Source organism: Capsella rubella, unplaced genomic scaffold (genome assembly GCF_000375325.1).
Source record: "Capsella rubella cultivar Monte Gargano unplaced genomic scaffold, Caprub1_0 scaffold_4, whole genome shotgun sequence".
Lineage (NCBI taxonomy): Eukaryota > Viridiplantae > Streptophyta > Magnoliopsida > Brassicales > Brassicaceae > Capsella > Capsella rubella.
The window spans coordinates 11,270,957-11,288,376 of NW_006238920.1; the positions used below are offsets into that span (position 1 = coordinate 11,270,957).

The 17,420-nt window shown below is 33.9% G+C and overlaps 6 protein-coding genes across 8 annotated transcripts; 3 read left to right on the plus strand and 3 right to left on the minus strand.

Moving 5' to 3' along the window:
• Positions 1-715: 715 nt before the first annotated feature.
• Positions 716-3,245, plus strand: LOC17888931 (nuclear transcription factor Y subunit B-1). The gene is made up of 7 exons (XM_023783820.1): positions 716-836; positions 923-1,136; positions 2,119-2,248; positions 2,438-2,443; positions 2,540-2,620; positions 2,702-2,762; positions 3,028-3,245. Exons 2-6 carry the CDS (start codon positions 934-936, stop codon positions 2,708-2,710), a joined length of 429 nt encoding a protein of 142 aa, XP_023639588.1. The 5' UTR covers positions 716-836; positions 923-933; the 3' UTR covers positions 2,711-2,762; positions 3,028-3,245.
• A 362-nt stretch (positions 3,246-3,607) lies between these two features.
• On the plus strand, positions 3,608-5,358 carry LOC17889992. 2 transcript variants are annotated; one of them, XM_023783818.1, is made up of 7 exons: positions 3,608-3,638; positions 3,741-3,842; positions 3,928-4,074; positions 4,372-4,604; positions 4,697-4,862; positions 4,961-5,124; positions 5,218-5,358. In XM_023783818.1, exons 1-7 carry the CDS (start codon positions 3,608-3,610, stop codon positions 5,356-5,358), a joined length of 984 nt encoding a protein of 327 aa, XP_023639586.1. The 2 variants fall into 2 exon arrangements, with proteins under 2 accessions (XP_023639586.1, XP_023639587.1); XM_023783819.1 differs by lacking the exon at positions 3,608-3,638 and having other exon boundaries at positions 3,770-3,842; positions 5,221-5,358.
• Positions 5,359-5,792: 434 nt separating this feature from the next.
• Positions 5,793-6,379, plus strand: LOC17889732 (protease inhibitor HPI). The gene is made up of 2 exons (XM_023783822.1): positions 5,793-5,902; positions 6,020-6,379. Exons 1-2 carry the CDS (start codon positions 5,872-5,874, stop codon positions 6,211-6,213), a joined length of 225 nt encoding a protein of 74 aa, XP_023639590.1. The 5' UTR covers positions 5,793-5,871; the 3' UTR covers positions 6,214-6,379.
• A 70-nt stretch (positions 6,380-6,449) lies between these two features.
• Positions 6,450-7,138, minus strand: LOC111830941. The gene is made up of 2 exons (XM_023783821.1): positions 6,730-7,138; positions 6,450-6,643 (listed from the first exon to the last, which is right to left on the minus strand). Exons 1-2 carry the CDS (start codon positions 6,988-6,990, stop codon positions 6,560-6,562), a joined length of 345 nt encoding a protein of 114 aa, XP_023639589.1. The 5' UTR covers positions 6,991-7,138; the 3' UTR covers positions 6,450-6,559.
• Positions 7,139-7,525: 387 nt separating this feature from the next.
• LOC17888075 (calcium-dependent protein kinase 20) lies at positions 7,526-10,033 on the minus strand. Of its 2 annotated transcripts, none has more exons than XM_006296099.2 (7): positions 9,157-10,033; positions 8,896-9,039; positions 8,669-8,821; positions 8,457-8,572; positions 8,124-8,291; positions 7,799-8,023; positions 7,526-7,706 (listed from the first exon to the last, which is right to left on the minus strand). In XM_006296099.2, exons 1-7 carry the CDS (start codon positions 10,031-10,033, stop codon positions 7,626-7,628), a joined length of 1,764 nt encoding a protein of 587 aa, XP_006296161.1. In that variant the 3' UTR covers positions 7,526-7,625. The 2 variants fall into 2 exon arrangements, with proteins under 2 accessions (XP_006296161.1, XP_023639585.1); XM_023783817.1 differs by having other exon boundaries at positions 7,799-8,031; positions 8,075-8,291; positions 9,157-9,696.
• An 870-nt stretch (positions 10,034-10,903) lies between these two features.
• On the minus strand, positions 10,904-13,159 carry LOC17888748 (probable E3 ubiquitin-protein ligase BAH1-like). Its single transcript, XM_006296317.2, has 7 exons — positions 13,122-13,159; positions 12,560-12,814; positions 12,199-12,443; positions 11,872-12,126; positions 11,618-11,755; positions 11,453-11,511; positions 10,904-11,271 (listed from the first exon to the last, which is right to left on the minus strand). Exons 2-7 carry the CDS (start codon positions 12,774-12,776, stop codon positions 11,166-11,168), a joined length of 1,020 nt encoding a protein of 339 aa, XP_006296379.1. The 5' UTR covers positions 12,777-12,814; positions 13,122-13,159; the 3' UTR covers positions 10,904-11,165.
• Positions 13,160-17,420: the final 4,261 nt, after the last annotated feature.

Below are 17,420 nucleotides of genomic sequence, written 5' to 3' on the forward strand. Positions count from 1 at the left end.
TATTGTACATACATATACGAAGTAAGCATTTAGGGATTCTAGTAAAACCTACAGGCTTTGTGCCTTGTGTCTATGCTTTAGGGTGTCAATAAATTACTGTTGCCGTTCCAATACAGTAATAAGCAAAAAGCTCAAACAAATTAAACGCCATTAAATAACCGTATACATGCTGAAATTGAAAAACTTTGAAACACAAGTTATAGATAACTAGAGGTTGTTACGTTCTATAAACCTTTCTGCATTTTGGAAACACAAAGTGCTTTTTGGAATTGTATTTCTGCATTTTTGGCTTGATGAGGCTAGCATAGTCAATTATAAACAATCTTAACACTAATCACAAAAATACAAGATCGTTGATGGCTTGATGGGTTTGATTACACTTGTTAACTGATTTTTTTTGTGAATTTTTCTAGGTATTTTTATTAAAAAATATGATTTGTTTTTTTTTTTTTTTTGGTAAATTTATTAATGATTTGTTTTTTTATCAGATTTCTTTTCATTAGTATTTAATGATTTGCTTAAATGCTAAAGTAATTTTTAGAGTCCCTCTTTCATCAAATTGCTTTCTTAAGTATCTTGTTATTACCAATTATAATCCTGTTTATTGCCCATAATAAACTCAAAAGTGGATTTCTTTTTATGTAATAAGCAAAGTATTGCAAGAAAACGTGTAATAATATCATAATTACAGCAGTCGCCACCCCAAAAAAAAACAAGGAGCTGCGTTTCAGTTTCCTCATTGTAAAGAAAAATTCGATATCTCTAAATCCCCCTCCCTCCCCCAAATTCCAAGTTCTAGGGTTTTGTTTCATCACTATCCCCTCCTCCTCAATCCCGTACGCCATTTTTCGATTTTATCTACTTCATCGAAACATTTAGTCGCGACGATTTTGAGTGTTTTCTTCTCTGTTTCTCTCTGCAGAAGTTTTGAAAATGGCGGATAATACGCCTTCGAGCCCAGCTGGAGATGGAGGAGAAAGCGGCGGCTCGGTTAGGGAGCAGGATCGATACCTTCCTATAGCTAATATCAGCAGGATCATGAAGAAAGCCTTGCCTCCTAATGGAAAGATTGGCAAAGATGCTAAGGACACTGTTCAGGAATGCGTCTCTGAGTTCATTAGCTTCATCACTAGCGAGTATGTTTTCTCCTTTTTTGAAATGTGTTTTGCTTTTTGTTGGAAAATAAATTGAACCTTTTCATATGTGAGATATGGTTTGCTTGTAGCAACGGATTGAGTTTAGCTCAGAGAGTCTTATGATGTTTTAGAGTAAAGATGATGATGGGCTTGCCTTAAGCTAGCTGCTTTTCTATGGATTATTTTGCAGATTATTTCATCGGGCTGCTACTATGTTTATATCAATATATCTGAGCTATAATCTCACAAATTGTTGGAATTTCTTCGTTTTTACTGGAGCTTCTGATGTGTGAGATATGGTTTTCTTAAAGTAGCAACGGATTGAGTTTAGCTCAGAGATTCTTATGATGTTATAGAGTAAAGATGATATTGGGCTTGCCTAAAGCTAGTTGCTTTTCTATGGATCATTTTGCAGATTATTTCATCAGGCTGCTACTATGTTTATGTCAATATGTCTGAGCTCTAATCACACAAATTGTTGGAATTTATTCGTTCTTTTGCCAAATCGTAAGTTCTAGGTTTTTCTGTAGCTGTTTGATTTCACTTTTTGTGCAGCCACATCATTGAATTTTCTAATGGAGTTATAGTGTTGTCCAATAATCCATTTAATGTCAGTGAGTTACTTGTGTTCATATACCATCTTAGACAGATATGGATTAAATGTGTTTCTTGATCTGGTTCAAAGATTCTTATATCTTTGGATCTGTTTGTTTTCTTCTTTTCCTTTTTTGTTCATTTAAGTCGACAGGCATGTTTTTGATCACGCAGGAATCGCCTGTGTTGAATGCCTTTTAGGCTTTGTTTGATGAGTTTTCTGTTTCTTGTAATATGAGATTCCTATCCCCTAAACTATGATGTAGTTTCTCCTACCATCTTAAGTTTTAGAATCAGAAACTGAGTTTGGTTTGTTTGCTGGTTATCTGTTGATTTCTGGATTGTAATGGTAAGTTAACTGGTATCTGTTAATTTTTTTGCTAATTAGGGCCAGTGATAAGTGTCAGAAAGAGAAAAGGAAAACTGTGAATGGTGATGATTTGTTGTGGGCAATGGCAACATTAGGATTTGAGGATTACCTGGAACCACTAAAGATATACCTTGCGAGGTACAGGGAGGTATGTTGCTTTGACTCCCTAAGCATTTGTTTTGGAAAAAATATAAAAAATATAGTAGACATTTTGGTACTCTTTTTTCTTGTATGCTTTTGCTGTCTCACGATAAATCAAGAAGCTTCTTAAACGCATGACTAATTCGGTTCTTTTCATTCCCCGGGTATGGTTGCTGACATACATCTGCTGATGCAGTTGGAGGTAAATAAATCACACACTCCATTTCTACATTTTTAGTTTTTTCCCAAAGAGAAGTTCCATTTCAGCGTCTTACGTTTTATTGTGAAATTATGACAGGGGGATAATAAAGGATCAGGAAAGAGCGGAGATGGATCTAATAGAGATGCTGGTGGGGGTGTTCCTGGTGAAGAAATGCCGGTATGATTTTGACAAATATATGCCATAACCTGTTTTGTTCCTGGCTCTGACTTGATGATTCTGATTCTGATTCAATGACAGAGCTGGTGAAAGAAGTTGCAAGAAAACTCTCTAGAGATCAAGAACAATACCAAATGATCAAGTAATTCCTCTCTCTATCACATAGCCTCATGTACACAAAATGAAGAGCATAGTCTTATAAGCATGTAGGTTCTTTTATCCAACCTTCACTTATTACAACTGAGGATAGTAGGATAGTGAGAAATGTCATGTTTAAAAGTCTTAAAATTATAACAACTTGTACTTGCTGATCATGTTGGTCATAAATTGTTGTCTTGCTGTATGAATTAGTTGTCACTGGATTCCAAAACGGTTTGTCTAACGTGGAGTTCTCTAAACTGGTGCAGGGGAAATTAGAGATCAGTGTGTTGTTTATATTTGAGCTTAGCTGATCGACGACTATTTCGGGGTTACTCCAAACTCAGTTGTGTTAGTTTGAACTTTTGGTTTTCTATTTCTGGTTTAGTTGGTTGTATTTAAAGATTTCTCTGTTAGATTTGAGAACAGTTTGAAATTGAATGAAAGGAAAAATTTGAAGGTACAATGTTCGCTCCTTTTTGTTTCTTATTCACTTCCTAGATATGTCAAAAATGTTATTTCATAGATATATTTTTTAGTTATACTATATTCTTAAATTTATAAGTTTGTAACAGTAATTATCTATGTTTGGTGCATAGAATAGAAATACATTTAAGGCAATTGATTGTTTCAAATATATACTACAAAAGAATATAAACCGCAAACAATAAATTTTGCTTTGAATTTAAATCTTTTTTGAGAGAGTAATCAAATGCTTAAATCACGTAAACCATTTACAAACTTCAAATTTTTGTCTCTCCTTTAAATTCTCTTTATGGTATAATAAAGGACTTCTTCTAATTTCAAAATCCTGTTCACCTAAATCAAGAACCAAAAAAAACAAGAACGATGGATTCTCAAGAAGCTAATTCATCATCGAGTACGAGACATTTGATCATCCTTTTTGTTTCCCCTTTCTATATCATTTCAAAAAAACTGATTATATATTTGTGAAACACTCTTTTCTCACTTTGCACAGCAGCAAGAGTAAAGGTTGATTTCGCGAAGCCGATGAAAGTTAAAGAGAGTAAACGGAATCATCGCAAAAGCTTGGCCTGGGACGCTGCCTTCTTCACCAACTCTGGTTTCTACTCTATATTCTAAGAGATTTTTTGTGAACATGACCAAAACTAATTTATACATAATTTTTATTATTTTTTTGGTGAAAGGAGTGTTGGATCCTGAAGAATTGTTTGGGAGCTTGAAGATCGACGAGAATGAAGTGAACCATATGCACTCTGTCAAGACACTTCTTCCTACGGAAACTGATGCTCGTCCAAGTTTTGCTTGGGACAACGCTTTTTTTACCGATCCAGGTCTCATCTTTTTACTTCAATTATGTGGTTTTAACGTTTTCACATTTTATTACGTTTTCATCATATTTTCATGTTTCTGAAAGATGATTTTGTTATATTATACACATATTGACTAATCATGTTAATTACTACCATTTAGTTTTGCATTATATATTTTTCTTAAAATTGTATTTGCTAAGCTATTGATTAGTCAATTATTTCACTATGCATCTCATATGCATCTCATATATATAATTTAGCCAATGATCTGCTTTGAAATCGTATAATGAACGATGACATAACGTAATTATGCTAAAGGTGTTCTTGATGCTGAGGAGTTGTCTCTTGTGAACAATGGTTTCACCAGTAACACACCGCTTCGCAAGTCTGCTGATGAATCGATGACCACGACAACTCAAGGAAGCAGATTCTCTGTGTCGAGCATTGAGTTTGATCTGTTTCACGATTTGAGAGCCTCTTTACGTAATGCATCGAACGTGAAGCAGACTGTAACTCGAGAGAGCCAGCGTAAGTTACCAGATAGTAAAAAGGTAAAACAAGGATTCCCAAGAAACTTTTGTATTCTTATAATAATCAAATGATTTGCTTTCATCTTAGCATATTCTGATTTTTGTTTGTCAAGAGGACTAAAGAGTGCAAAAAGAAAGATCAACCTTTGAGTCTTATTCCTCAACCAAAAGTGTCTTCTTCTTCTTCTTTTTCGTCATCCTCCATCTCCAAACCTTTGACTAGACCCTTGACCCCTTGTCAAGCTACACGGGAGAAGAAATGTGTTGCGAGTGAGCTAGGTGAGAACATGTTTCATCTTCGTTTTTTTTTTTCCTTCAACACGAGATACAACAAAAACACCTTTAAAAGTTGCACATCTTTTTGTATGGTTTTGAAGGGAGGAATAATAAGGGAAAACTCAAGAATCATGGGTTTGAAGAACAATCTGGATCAAAATCTAACATAAGGTCAACATATTCAAGTTACGCAGTCAAGGATTTGACAACGATATCATCCTCTGGTTTGAGGTTACCACTTCCAAAGATGTGTTTTTTCGACTCGGTATGCTCCCATATTAATTGAACGTAGCAAATATCTAGTAACGCTAAGTATTGTGATGACGAAGAAAAAGCTTAACTAACTTTTGTTACACAGGAGGAGAACGGGGAGAAAGAAAATAGAGAACCAAATGGTGTTGAAGCAAACAGAAGAAGAAGACACAAGTCTAAACTTGAGACTTCTTCTTCTACACAAGAACACCGAACCATTTTGGGGCAACGCAAGATGCGAAAGTGAAAAAAAACGATCAATGATATATTTTGGTATGGGATGCGTTACAAGGAAAAGTAAACATTTTGAGCCTGTGTTTCTTGTTGGATAAGTCAGCTGTCTTGTTTTTTTCTTTTTTTCATCTTCGGCTTGTTTTTGTTGCTCTCAGAAAATCAAAGGCCCAAATTTTTTTAAAAAAATACGCATGTTCTAAACTCGGAGCAAAAACGAACTGAAAGAAATTTTCGTCTGATCGGTTAGTTGCACTCAATGTATTTTGAAAAAAAAACATAATGTTGAAGAATTCAAAATACCTTAAGTGTTCCATAGCTAATGTTTCTACCAATTAAGTTGACGAACCGCTCCTTTTTACACCATGCACGTGCTTATCTAACAAAGAATATATAGTACACCTAATTCAAAGACACCACCCATCGATAAATCCTAGTTAATCTATAAAACTGGACTCAGATTTCCTGAGGACAAGCGTATAGCATAACATCATAGCGAAGTACGTGAACAAAAAAAGAGGAAGAAAAAATGGCAGCCCATAATTGGTGTCCTTATATTGGTTTTTCTTTCATCCTCCGTTACTATATTTGTTTTCATAATTTGACATTGTTATATCATCTAACATTTTTTAGATATATGTGGGCTTAAAGTGATTGCTTTGGTCGTCCACCTGCAGGGAAGAACTCATGGCCGGAGCTTTTGGGAACAAATGGAGACTATGCGGCCTCGGTTATCAAAGGAGAGAACTCGAGCCTTCAAGTTACCGTGATTTTGGTTGGAACTTGGGTTCCTGATGACCTCAGGTGCGACCGCGTTAGGGTTTGGGTTGATGAAAGCCGTACCGTCATCAAAAACCCAATCGCCGGCTAGATATGTATATGAACCACAATTACTATATATATATATATATAAACGCGTTACTATGAAAATAACACAGAACGCATGGTTGGTTTGGTCAAAATGTAATATCCATCGCTTGCTTAAACAACGGTGGTTTCGGTCATATAACGCAACGTTGGTTTAGTGCATATTACAATACGTTGTGTTGTGAATATCGTGGCAGCGTAGTAATATAGGAAACAAGCTAAAAGAAATAGTACTATTACTTAAAGCGAAAAGGGAAGAGAGTTTTTATTACAAGAGTGATTGAGAAACAAAGCAAAGGCTAAAATCAGATCATGGAAACTACTGTACAAGAAGAGGAATGATTAGGTGATCATCCGACAAGAACGTAGATAGCGTAGATGATCCCAGGGATGTAACCCAGTATCGTCAACAACAGACATATCCAGAACTCTACCTGCATTAATATTAAACTCATCATATTCATACAATTCGATTAACCAATTAGAAAACTGTATAACTAATGATGTGATTAGTACGTACCCCACAACCATATCGGAGGAAAACGCCGACGGGAGGAAGAAGAATGGCCAGAATAATCTCCAGGAAAGTCTCTGATCCCATTTTTGTTTTTTGGTATTCCAATAAGAGAACGAGAGAAAGAGAGAAGTGGTTTGTGTGAAACAAGAAACGATTGTGGTTTAGTGGCAGTTGGGGGTTATGAAGTAAAAGAAGACGTGTGTATCTGACACGTGTACAGCTCGTAGTGAATCTCGTAACACGTGGAGACGTATTCACAACCATGTGGCCTCCATCTTTTCCAGTAGAAGAAAGACAGAACACGTCAAACTATTTGCTTTTACTTCGAAACTGCTTTCACTATTTTTACGGCATCTCACATATATTTTTTTTTGTGAATTTTTACAAGGACTGATATCAATTATCTTTCATATTTATTTATTTTTTCTATTATTTGATTTAGCAATACGATTGAAATATGCACTTTTTTCCTATGATTATATCTTGTGACAAGCAAAAAAAAACAAAAATAATAACTGAAACATTGATTGTGAAAGTAACAAAACATGTAATTTTATGGAACAGAAATAGAATAATCGAGTATCATGATGTTCTCGAGTTTTACATTGACCTAGTAAAGATATACAAACAATGACAATGAATATTTTTGGTATCGCTGGGAGATGTAACCTATACAATTTTTCTCCTACTTGACTGACACACGAGGGAGAGAGTTAAAGAAATGAGAAACTTGTATACTAAATAAATTATATGGGGAATACAGTGGATAAAACCTGCTCAAAGAAAACTAATGCAAGCTTCCCATACATGTATATCCCGCAAAAGATTATATTAAGCTTTAAGAAAGAAAAAAGAAAAAAAAAAGTGGTTGAAATTGGGGTCATTGCTCTGTTTGATCATCAACTCACCTTTAACCCCATTTTGCCAAAACCAGTGTCTTGCATCATATCCACGAACTCGCTGTAATCTATTTTTCCATCCTGTCAATAATAACAATAGATAACACTATATTAACCAAAAAATGTGCTTGCAATTGTAAACTACAGCAAAGCAATATAGCAAGTAATTTTACGTTGTCCTTATCAACTTCGCGTAAAATGTCGTCTAAATGAACGTCCGCTAAGCCAAACTGCTTGCAAGCTTGTTGGAGTTCGTCTCTGGTTATATAACCACTTCCATCTTTGTCAAAGTAAGAGAAAGCTGTGAACAAATGGTCTTCTTTCTCTATTTTGTTCAAATGCACCATCGCTGCTATAAACTCTCCATAGTCTATAGTCCCACTGTTATCTATATCCGCCTGATAAAATGTTCATTTTGCCAAATTATTATTTCATACATCATCATGATTCATAAACATAGAGTGAACCAAAGGTAGTTAAGTAGAAAAGTGGACTTACTGCTTGCATTAGTCCTAATATCTCTGAATCTTTTAGGTTAGCACCAACTCTGTCCAAACCTTTTTTGAGTTCTTCGAGAGTGATGTGTCCACTATTGTCTGTATCTATCATCTTGAACATCTCTTTCAGTCCTGCTATCTCTTCCTCTGACAAGCTTTCTGCTATTACCTGAATCAATACATATTCAGTGATAAAAGTGTTTGTGTTTAGTCATTATGGACAACTCTCTATGAGGATGAATATCTCATTCAATACATATATATATATATAGGCCTCCCTCTATCTGTGCATATAATTTGGTATAGATGATAGAAACATATTTAAAATGTTTACCTTGATAGCAATTTTCTTGAGCTTGTTCATGGCTGAAAACTGTTTCAAACGACTTAGGACAGCAGAATCAAGAGGTTTATCAAGAGCAACACCGTCCACTCGTGCCCAAGGATGGCCTGCAACATAAATTTAACATTTTACAAATCAATATAGGTAGCTCTGTGCTTACTCTTATCAAAAATTACAACTTAACTAGAAACAAGAACACTAACATAGTACTTCATGAGCTGTCATTCGTTTCTTAGGGTCTCTGATAAGCATCCGACGAACTAAATCTTTTGCGCTTTCTGAGACACTAGGCCATGGTTCTGATATAAAGTCAAGATCACCTTTCAAAACCTGCTCGAAGATGCCTTGTTCCGTTTCTGTCATATAACAGATCAAATCAGTCTCTACCATTGAAACAAATTTGAACCATAGATCAACAACTGTCTCTTACCATCCCAAAAGGGAGGAACACCACTTAGTAAAATGTAAATAATAACTCCAGCACTCCAAACATCACATTCATGACTATAATGCTTCCTTAATACTTCTGGAGCCACATAATAAGGGCTCCCAACTACATCAGTGAATGTTTCTCCTGTATTCACAACATATCTATAGTCAACAAAAAAAAAAACACTGATCCTCCCCACTTTGCACAATGTATATATATCATGTATGAGATCTATTACAAGTAGCATTGCGGATATGGTACCTGGTTTAAAGAAAACAGAGAGACCAAAATCAATAGTCTTGAGAGCAGCTTCTTCATCTCCACTAACAAACAAGAAATTCTCAGGCTTAAGATCACGATGCATCACACCAAGAGAATGACAAGCTTCTATAACACCAACAATGATCCTAGCAAGCTCAGCAGCTTTTCTCTCCGTATAGTGACCTCTCTGTATAATCCTATCAAATAACTCTCCACCTGCGCAAATCTCCATCACAACATGAACAGCTACTGCATCTTCATACGCACCAACGATCTGAATCACGTTTGGATGACCAGACAAATGATGCATTATCTGAATCTCTCTTCTCACATCTTCAACATCCTCAGGCGTCGTTAGTTTCCTTTTGGCTATCGTTTTGCAAGCCAACTCTTTCCCTGTCTTCTTGTCCACGCAAAGAAACGTTGTTCCAAATTGCCCTTGACCTAATTTTCTCCCGACACTATAGATATCTTTGAGATTCTCTGTTTTTCTCCCAAGAACTGAGTCTATTTGAAGACCTGCGCTTGCCATACGTTTCATATGCGCTTCTTTCTTCTGCGGTTTCGAATTCGCATCTTCTTCTACGTTTTTGTTCTCTGGGATAGGTTTTGGTGGTGCTTCTTCGGTCGCCATTTTCACCGGTGGTGGTGGCGTGCTAGGTGTTGGCAACGCGGCTGGTGCTGGATCCACGGCGGCGCCTGGATTTTTATTACTGTCTTCGCCCCCATTAACGCTCTTATCGTTCTTTTTTCGACTGCTCTCGTCTTTGCTGCTCTTAAGGCTATCGTTTGGTTTCTGATTCCTCCACACAGCAGCACTAACGGATTGTAAGAATCCATTAGCGTTTAGATTCGGACCCACGCATGTGTTTCCCATTCAGATAATTCAACCCTAAAATCACAAAACCTAATTTTGCTTCTTCTTTTTTCTCTCCTCTTCTCTCTGTTTTAGATTTATCTGTTACCTCTCCGACATGGACAACATAACCCACTCATTAGCACCATAAATGACGAATCCATATTGAATTCTACTGTGTCTTTCAAAATGGACACAGCTCGGAGAAACATGAGGTAATGAATCGACCACCTATTCGCTCGCAGCTATCTTCTTCCGCACGTTAACTGGAAATGAGATTGTCGAGAAATTAAACGCCGTGGAATTGTGAAAATTTGGTCGAAGGATTTGCTTCAGAGAAGATGTGATGAGCATCAGAGGAGGAGAAGAAGGAACGAGAGAGAATAAGGAATTGATTATGGCATTGCCGTCCATTTTTACGTGAAAATATGGAAAGTTTTTTTACAGAGCCCAATTTTAGAAGAGAACTCACTTTTTTAACCTTACACTATTATTTCTTTATTTTTTCCTTTTTTAATATACCCCAACGTTGAGTGATGTTTGATTATATTGTAGATAAATAATTGCAAAGGACTTGTCAATTATTAAATAGGAGATTTTCCAAAACATTACTACTTAAGAGAGAAATAAACATCTCTGAGTGAGTTATAGAAATGTGTTTTACGGATTTAAAGAAGTTTCATATAGTTCCTAAATTACTTGTCAAAATATTTTACTTTTCTTGTTTTGACATAAAATTTAGTTAGATATATATATATATAGTTTTTTTTTGAAACAGTAGATATATAGTTTTTTTAAACAATGATTTCATATTTTCAGACAATATTAAAACTTGACATTCGTCAAGTAATACAAACATTTATTGTAAATAATCCCAGCATGTTTGGAAAACCTAAGTAATATAGATAAGCAATAACATGTTAAACGTATAGTGATGCACAACTTGATTTGTGCATGATCACCAAAGAAAAAAAAAAAAAAAAAAAACACATCTCCTAGTGTTGACATCTCTTAAATGGGATCAGTAGATTCAGGACTTTCTCGGGCATGGCAGAAATAAATAATAGTTTAGTTATTTTTTTCTTTTTCTTTGTTTTGGTCATCACTTTTCTCTTGTTGAAAGAAGATATATAAAAGCCCAAGAAACGAACAACTAGTAACCGATCATATGCTTCGTCTGTTCGTTCCAAAACATCTTCGATTGCTTCACCATCTCAGACCGTTCACTAACCATCCTCTCCTTCCAATACTCTTTGCTTCTACAAAAAAACAAAATATGAAAAATATAAACTATGAACAATTTATCCTACCACAATAACTTAATTAAAAAATGAAACATCATTTTGTTGTGTGGTTTATATCATAATAGTCACCAGTTTAAAAATTTATGGACACATATATAATGATTAGGAGCCATATAAAACTTGAGATTTGTCTCACCGTATCTTCAAGAGAAGATGCAGTTCCATCATGTAAACGGCTTCCGCGTAAACTCCAACCTTAACAATCAATCAAGAGATCGACCTCTTTTATACTTACTAATGGAAACAAAAAATGTCTAATGTAAAAAAAAAAATGTCTAATGTTGCAAGAATCTAAACAAACCTCTCTGCAGATGGGACATTTGGAATCTTTTGGTGCTGCTTTCATGCCTTGGAAAATCATTACAGAAGCAGCCGAGCAAGCACATGATTTACAAAATATGTGACCACACTTCAAAGCGTAGGGATTGAACACCGTTTCCTGCCAAATTAGTGCAACAACAAATTATAACTCATCCCCTCCTTAGAGAAATGATATAAATAAGCAAACTACATTTTGTTAGTGTAAATTAAAAGGCAGAGAGTAAGGTTTGTTACGAGGCAGATTGCGCAAGTTAGATCAAACTCGAGCTCTATTGAATTAGGCAGCGTGAGTTGAATCATAGGTTGATCGTCATTGAGATATTCACAGGAGACACGGCCAAACGATGAGTTCTTGAAGTTTCCAACTTTGTCAAGACCAGAATTGAGATAAAAGGCTCCAAGTTCTATGAGCCAAGGTGAGTGCAAAAGCTCTATGCGCTCCGCTCGCATTTTCAACTTGAACTTCTTCCCATTCACTGAGCTATGCACCTGAAAGCATTTTAAAACCAGTTTTAATGAGGTTGCATTTTCTTTATTCCACATGCAATATAAACCTCTAACCTTGTCATATTTCTTGAGGATTTTACGGATGGCAATCGCATTCATGGTGATGTACTGAATCAAGATTTGGCCTTCTTGGAGTAAAGCTTGTTTCTCGTCCTTGAAGCATCTGCGTAGACTCATCAAGTATCTCTGCATCCCAGTGGCTACATGAAGATGAAGAAGATGCCTCACTCTTGACCTGAAGCATCCTGCTATGTCAGAAGCTTCTTTCATCAGCTCCTCAAAGAACATCTCATCACACCCTGCATTGTAACAGAGACATGAACTTATCAACTCATTCTCAATTGGTCATCATCTGTTTATTAAGCGTCACGTACGGCTAGAAGGAAGTATAAGGGAGAGAAGTTTATATACATACAAGGACAAGACTGGCATTGGCATGATGAATCAGACAAAGAAGTAGCCGATGAGATGATGATTTGTTCATCATTATTAGATCTTGTGGAGGAGTTACATGTCGTCTTGCATCTCTTCAACACTTTCTTGAGTTTCTTATATTCTACATGACGACATTTTTCCAAGAACCACTCCTCTTCTCCACGTAGATATTCCGTAAACGTCTCTCCAAACTTCATCTTCTCTTACATTATACACAACAAATCTCAATCTTATGCTGCAAGATTTATATACACCAATATTTCCAATTGAGTCAAAACAAATCAGTTGTTTTTTTTTTTTTTGTACAAATCAGTTGTTTTTCTACTCCATTTCCTCCTTGAAGACAAGTCATGGAAGGAAAACATCACATAGTAACATATTTTGATATTGGAAAAAATTTAGAGATTATGAATTTTGATTATAACCTTCCTTAATACTTTTTTTGTATAGAACGAATTTGACTAATTGCTTAGAAAGAAAAAAAAAATCGTAAAAAGAGAATTAGAGGAGATCGAGATATTTCGAAGCCAATCAATAATTACCTTGTGTTACCGTCAAAATCAAGGAATCTATTCAGTTAATCTGGAAAATTCGAGAGGAGAGCTTTGGTGGATCAAAAAGACGATTAAAGTCGCTTTTTTTTAACCCTATCCGGTATTTTTTATCACCAACAAAAGAAAAAAGGAAAAACAAGAAACAAACTGTTGGTATTCGACTCCCTATTTTTAGGGTTTTAATTTTGGGTATTTTTAGGGTTTTTGGTAAACAAAAACAAATCTCAGGGAAGTTGCTTTGGTACCTCAATAGTTTCGTTTTAAACGGCATGCCACTTACGTGTTAGAGAGTGTTTCAAGACCGAAAAAAGCGCGTTTGCTCTCTCCAACGAATTGTGACAATTGTCGAATAATTTACTTTCAAGTGTATGTATAGTATAATAGAGTCTCCTAAATGTTTCTTGGTGAGGACGTTTGCTGGTTCCAAACAAATAATGTAATTTTAGTGTCTACATAAATAAAAACAATTAATTTTTTTAAGTATATAAATATATGATTTTCTTATACTAAAATATATATCATGTTCAAGCCTATACATTTGTTTTTGGGATAAATAGTACAAGTGTATTTCAAAACACCTAAAACAATATATAGATAAATAAATCAACATATAAATAAAAGGATACAATTCTAACTATATTCAAATGTGAACCATTGAGAGAGTAACTTCATCTTCAAGCTAATAGAATTCCCAAAAAACTAAAGTTAAAGTTGTCAAATAATCAATTCTCGCACTAAAATTGGTGTCCTTTACTTAGAATGAAGTCTAAAAAATGCCTTTTTACTAAAACTGTTTCAGAAAAATGCCTTTTCACTATGAACACACGCACTAGTTAACAGAAATGATTAAAATAAATAATTCAACAAAAGTATGAATGAAGTTTCAACAAAAGAAATATATTCTAATTCTGATTCTATACCTTTTCTTAGTCGTAACAACATGTCGTTCACAAAAAGGATAAACTGATGATGACTATGATTTGCTGCAAAGAATCATCAAGCCTCCACTTTTTGCTTTTATGTTAAACGAACCTACACTTTAAACGATGGCCTTTGGTATTGGAACTTCCACTAATAGCAATATAAATAGATATTAAGAAATTATGAGTGGGTTCCAGACTTAGGAACTATGGGAGGCTATATAGGTATTTAATGTTAAGTTTCAATGATTATATTGCAACCAAAACATGCTCCCTTCTAGATTATTATGACATAGACAAACACAAATAAGTCGACAAAAAAAAAAAAACAAACACAAACACAAATAAGTAATGGAGTATGGAATGAAACTCTTTGTTCTTGTTACGAAATAATTGAAGATATGCGATTTTTTTTATTTTTTTGAGAAAAAGAGATAACCAGTAAGAATTTTTTCCTATTTAACCTTTTTATTATTCTTTGTTAAACTGCTGAGTTCCGAACTTTTGATCCATATTCTCTTTCGATAGTCGGAGGCAGTCCATTCTGATTTGAACGGGATACTACCCCAAAAAAAACAAAAAAAAAAAACTCTCTTTACACTAGCTATCACTAGGCCGTTACTCTTTCAGCAGTTTTATTCTTCACCAACGTGAATCTCACTTTGCTCCTCTCCTTAAATTTTTCAGTAGCTGTGTGAGAGATCAAGGCCATAAAAGAAAAAAAGAGACAAAAAATATCATACTTGGGTCTTGGTATCGTTGCCCATTTATAAGTACAAGTTCAGTTTCAATATATAGTACTATAAATTTTAGCCTATTTTCCCATAATAAATGTATTTAGAAAAGAAAAAAACAATGCAGAATCAAAATGAGAATGATGAAGCCGAATAACTTTTGTTACGAGGAAATCTGACTCCGATCAGCTATCTTTTGATGCCACGAACGGTCGAAGATTAAGAGAGGCAACTTTTGAGTTTAAAAGTAAGATTCTCTCTTAGCAAAAAAAAAAAAAAAAGTAAGATTCTCTCTATATACGCAAAAAGAGTTTGGATGTGTGAACAAATGCATATACGTAAGCATATATAATAATACAAAGATTTTAATATTATTCTTGTTGAAAACGACGAACAATAGTTCCCAACTCATAATATAGTAAAACTATATATCTCCCTGTATCAGTCCTTTTCAACTAATGATCTATCTACATTTTGTTTTGTCCGGAAAAAATGACTCTCTAGAGTTGAATTTAGTCGGCTTAGTATTTAACCTAGTGCCGACGTTGGTCTGAAAGTCTTATTAGAGTTTTGGTGCAGTCCTCTTACATCACTACACACTATGCGTGTATTGTGTTTACACTCGGTATTCCGTGGCTAGCCATCAACGTTTTCAAGGTTGATAAGCATTTCTTCAACGACTTATATATATTATTTTTGTAAAGTTTGCCATACAAATAATAATTTATTGCTTGATTTAAAGTAATTTAGAAATTAATGATATGTTAAGATCTAATGGTATGATTAAATAATTAAATGAAATTTATATCAGCAGAAAAATCTCCTAACCTTTTAAAATTTTTTGATCATGCATGTATATGTGAAAGTTATGTGTGATTATTCACAAAATAGATTTGATAACTTTCAAATCTTTTGTTTGAAGTTTCAAAATTCCCCTTGAAGCAAAGAAAAAAAAAAGGAAAAAGTTCACACCTAAATTTCAAATTTTGATCATTTTGTTAGGACTATAGAAAATGGGATTTTCATATTTATGTGGCATTGTTAAAGAATAAATTCATTTGCGTCTACACTTTAACAGCTAGTTATACTATTACCATATACTTACGGTTTTTGTCATGACAGGTTAACTAAGATTCCAAAATAATTTTGTTTGAAATTCAAAAACTAATGAAATAGGCTTGGATCACTGTTTATAAATAATTGTTAAGGGTTTTGTCATTACTCCGACCACATGCACGCATCCGCCTTCCCTTTTTTATTGGGCTGAAGGGTTGACCAAATCCTGTCATCTCTATTATTGCTGGCGCTAAAATGAATGATAAATTATGAAAATAGTCATACTAACAAGTAGGGAGATACGCTTGCTATTATTATTTGAGAACTTTTAAGAAATACCCCTTTTGGTATACTTCTTTATAAAAATATCCCTTTTATCTATACATTTTTAAAAATACCCCTTTTTAAATATAAAAAATTATAAAATTTTATATAATTTATAAGGTACTTCTATATAATAACTACTATTGGGAGATTCGATACAAATATTTTAAAATGTTTTAAATAGTTTTAAATCGTTTTTATAAGTTTTATAAGGTTTTTAAAAGGATTTATACGGTTTTTATAAGGTTTTTATAAGCTTTTTATAATTTATTTTTACGCTATTTATGAAAGGTATATAAAGTTTTATACACATATAAAGGTTATTTGTGTATTTATTAATAAGCTTACACAAATAGTTGGATAAATTTCAAAATTTTTAGTGGGGTTTTTAATAAAGTTTGAAAAAGGGGTATTTTTAAAAAGATGTATATGAAAAGGGGTATTTTTGAACTCCCCCTTATTATTATTCGAATAGTTTTTGTCTATTAATAAATATTGTTTTTTTTATTAATCCTTCTATTTCAATTTAAACGATGTTTTACTCCCAAAAAATTGTTTTATTTAAGTGACGTTTTCAAATTTTTATGCAAAAATTAAATGTGTATAATATTTTTTGACCAATCATATTTTACATCTTATTTTCTGATTGGTTGGATTTATTTAAATTAGTGATGTTTTTATAGAAACAAAAGAAATTATATGTTTTCTTAATTTTTGTATAACAACCTTAAACATCACTTCAAATAAATAAGAAGGAGTATCTTTTTCGTCTTCCTTTTATTTTTTATTTTTTAATTATTCAAACAAATTCCCAAAACGTTTTCAGAATATTCAGCATACACAACAATTTTTTTTTGAAAACATGTTTTTATTGATATTGTTGTACCTACATAATTTTATAAATTTCCGCATTGAATTTATTGTACTTGCTAATATAATAAACCCTATATACTTATATAAAAAATCAGTGTTTCGTACAGACGGTTTTATCCAGACTAGTAATCCAGACATAAGAGAAAATGGCATGGCCACACAGTTTATGACTCCCATCAACATAACAGACAAACATTCAAAAGATATTAGTGTTTGATAAGAAAAAGATTTTGGTGATAAAAAGTAGTGGCAAAGCCAGAACTAGCGACCCCTATAACTGTTTCAGGTCCTCATTCTATTAGTCAGACCTTCTTCCTTTTTTTTCTTAGGGAGGGGGATATGCTCTAATCTTAAATCGTATATATTGGAATGTCATGGCA

Excerpts from the sequence above, each read along its gene's own strand:
- LOC17888075 (XM_006296099.2), bottom strand. The coding sequence starts at position 10,033 with ATGGGAAACACATGCGTGGGTCCGAATCTAAACGCTAATGGATTCTTA. Across the intron at positions 9,040-9,156 it reads CTCTGTTTTCTTTAAACCAG|GAGAAACATTCACTGATGTA; the intron begins GTACCATATCCG and ends TTGTGAATACAG. Across the intron at positions 8,292-8,456 it reads TCAAGAAAATTGCTATCAAG|GTAATAGCAGAAAGCTTGTC; the intron begins GTAAACATTTTA and ends GTATTGATTCAG.
- LOC17889992 (XM_023783818.1), top strand. The coding sequence starts at position 3,608 with ATGGATTCTCAAGAAGCTAATTCATCATCGA. Across the intron at positions 4,605-4,696 it reads AGTTACCAGATAGTAAAAAG|AGGACTAAAGAGTGCAAAAA; the intron begins GTAAAACAAGGA and ends TTGTTTGTCAAG. Across the intron at positions 4,863-4,960 it reads ATGTGTTGCGAGTGAGCTAG|GGAGGAATAATAAGGGAAAA; the intron begins GTGAGAACATGT and ends ATGGTTTTGAAG.
- LOC17888748 (XM_006296317.2), bottom strand. The coding sequence starts at position 12,776 with ATGAAGTTTGGAGAGACGTTTACGGAATATCTACGTGGAGAAGAGGAG. Across the intron at positions 11,756-11,871 it reads TAACTTGCGCAATCTGCCTC|GAAACGGTGTTCAATCCCTA; the intron begins GTAACAAACCTT and ends CTAATTTGGCAG. Across the intron at positions 11,512-11,617 it reads AATGTCCCATCTGCAGAGAG|GTTGGAGTTTACGCGGAAGC; the intron begins GTTTGTTTAGAT and ends TTGATTGTTAAG.
- LOC17889732 (XM_023783822.1), top strand. The coding sequence starts at position 5,872 with ATGGCAGCCCATAATTGGTGTCCTTATATTG. Across the intron at positions 5,903-6,019 it reads TAATTGGTGTCCTTATATTG|GGAAGAACTCATGGCCGGAG; the intron begins GTTTTTCTTTCA and ends GTCCACCTGCAG.
- LOC111830941 (XM_023783821.1), bottom strand. The coding sequence starts at position 6,990 with ATGGTTGTGAATACGTCTCCACGTGTTACGAGATTCACTACGAGCTGT. Across the intron at positions 6,644-6,729 it reads TCCTCCGATATGGTTGTGGG|GTAGAGTTCTGGATATGTCT; the intron begins GTACGTACTAAT and ends ATATTAATGCAG.
- LOC17888931 (XM_023783820.1), top strand. The coding sequence starts at position 934 with ATGGCGGATAATACGCCTTCGAGCCCAGCTGGAGATGGAGGAGAAAGC. Across the intron at positions 1,137-2,118 it reads ATTAGCTTCATCACTAGCGA|GGCCAGTGATAAGTGTCAGA; the intron begins GTATGTTTTCTC and ends TTTGCTAATTAG.